At 23.9% G+C, this 2062-nt stretch overlaps 1 protein-coding gene across 1 annotated transcript; it reads left to right on the top strand.

Annotated features, from left to right (window-relative positions):
* Positions 1-104: 104 nt before the first annotated feature.
* Positions 105-944, top strand: LOAG_14989 (hypothetical protein; the record flags this gene model as incomplete). Its single annotated transcript, XM_020448884.1, has 3 exons — positions 105-331; positions 530-683; positions 895-944. The coding sequence occupies 3 exons, from the start codon at positions 105-107 to the stop codon at positions 919-921; spliced, it is 408 nt and encodes a 135-aa protein (XP_020301000.1). The 3' UTR covers positions 922-944.
* Between the last annotated feature and the right edge of the window lie 1118 nt (positions 945-2062).

The raw sequence follows: 2062 nt of genomic DNA, 5'->3' as shown, positions 1-2062 counted from the left end.
GAAGAAGAAAGAACAAAGATAAGAAAAAAAGTAAGGGAGAGAGAGAGAGAGAGAGAAGGAGAGGGAGAAAAAGAATAAAAATTTTTTACTACAAATTTAATTTGATGTTATTTCAGTGTGCTTGTTGTCTTTGTCGATTGGGTGAACTTGGCTCAAAATTATACTACAAACAAAGTATGATCCTATGTGCTCGTGATTATTTACGATTATTTGGCTTGACGGGTACTTGTGCCGCTTGTGATAAGAATATTCCGGCATTTGAACTTGTCATGCGTGCCAAAGATAATGTTTATCATTTGCGTTGTTTCGCATGTCAGGTTTGTAATCAACGGTAAATTTTCCAATTTCTTAAATTATAGTAGTATTTTGTTAAGTAAAAATTTCAAAATTTCTTCATTTTGATAATAAATGATTTAGAAAAAATTTTTGTAATTTTTAGGAAAAAGAAAAAATTACAAAAAAATTTTTGCAACTTAATAGTTATAGTATGCTTATGTAACAATAAATTTTGAAATTTTTAATTATTTAGATTTTGTATTGGTGATAAATTTTATTTGTGTGAAAACAAAATTCTTTGCCAATATGATTTCGAAGAGCGTATGACATTTCATCAAGCTGCATACAACAATCAAAGTTTAACCGAACTTACCAAAAATATCGAACAGTTGGAGAATTTCGAACCGGTTTTAATTTTAGAATTGAAATTTTAGATTTTGAAAGTAATGAAGGAATTCCTGAATTTAGTTTAACTAATTTTAGCAAAATAGATTAATATAAGTTTGGATTTTTCAATAAATTTTAATGCTATAAAAAACTTTTTTTTCATCGGGTTATAGTAAGTTTTTTTTTTCTTTTTACAAATCAAATTTTGGAATTGAAAAATTTTAATTTCAGCTTGAAGGAAATATGGTTGGTTCGTAGTTTTCAACCATCTTTAATTATTGCATAAAATTGGATTATTCGATAATTGCATTGCTTCCTATCATGAAATTGAATATTTATTGTACCAAAAGGTAACATTATGATTGATAATTCCGAGAACAGTTTATAATTTGATTAAAATTTCAAAAACTATTTAATTTCATTGTTACATATTGCAGATAGTCTCAAATTTTCAAATTAACATTTTTCACTCTTTAAAATTAAGCCATATATTATTATTTGGCAAGAATTTTTAGGCATATTTTCCTAACATTTTAATTTTTCCTATTCCTTTTTTCAGCACAATATCTGCTATATGCAATTAATTACTGTAACAAACCCTTTTTTGTTTTTTTTTTTTCATTGATTTTCAAACAAAATGATTTTCCAGTTATCATTGATTATTTTGCAATTAGTGTAACGAGAGTTAAAATATCTGCTCGGAAAAAAAGAAGGAATGAATTTACAAATAGATGAGAGTTCACTCATTTTTAGCCTTTGATAATTGATTAAATGTTATTATTAAATTCCTGAAATTATATAATATCATTACTGTAAATGTATATCTAAAAGTTATATGAATTTAAATAAAATTTACGAGATGTGAAGACGAGAAATTACAAAACAAATGAGAAATATAATAATGATCATAGCAAGGCCAACCAGTCATCATTGTGTGGATCTTGAAAAAGATGAATTTACAATTATTATAAAATTGTAAAAATTATCTTTACAAATTAAAAAGATAAAAGTAGCATATGTGTTAAGCGTATCATTTGTATATTTATATTAAAAAAAAAAGTAAAACAAAAATAATAAATTAAAATTTCAATGATTAATTCATTAAATTCATTCAAACATCATAAATTTAAATTAATTTAAGTATGAACAACAAGATTTCAATAAATATTTTCCGTTAAAAAGAAAAAAAAATGTATAATAACAAACAGTATTGTTCCAGTTGTAATTAAATGTATGGAATTTTTCTCAACTAAATTCTCTTGTACATTTTATGATAAATTTTCATATAAGCTATATTATTAATTCAATGGAATTAGGATTAATTGATTTTAAAAAATGTAAAAGGGTATAATTTACAACAAAATGACATTTTGAACGTTAAATTCAAAAGATAGTATTT

The sequence above is a fragment of the Loa loa genome (genome assembly GCF_000183805.2).
Source record: "Loa loa unplaced genomic scaffold supercont3.1422, whole genome shotgun sequence".
Lineage (NCBI taxonomy): Eukaryota > Metazoa > Nematoda > Chromadorea > Rhabditida > Onchocercidae > Loa > Loa loa.
Note: the sequence above shows the minus strand (reverse complement) of the source record. Positions and strands in the feature narration are given on the sequence as shown.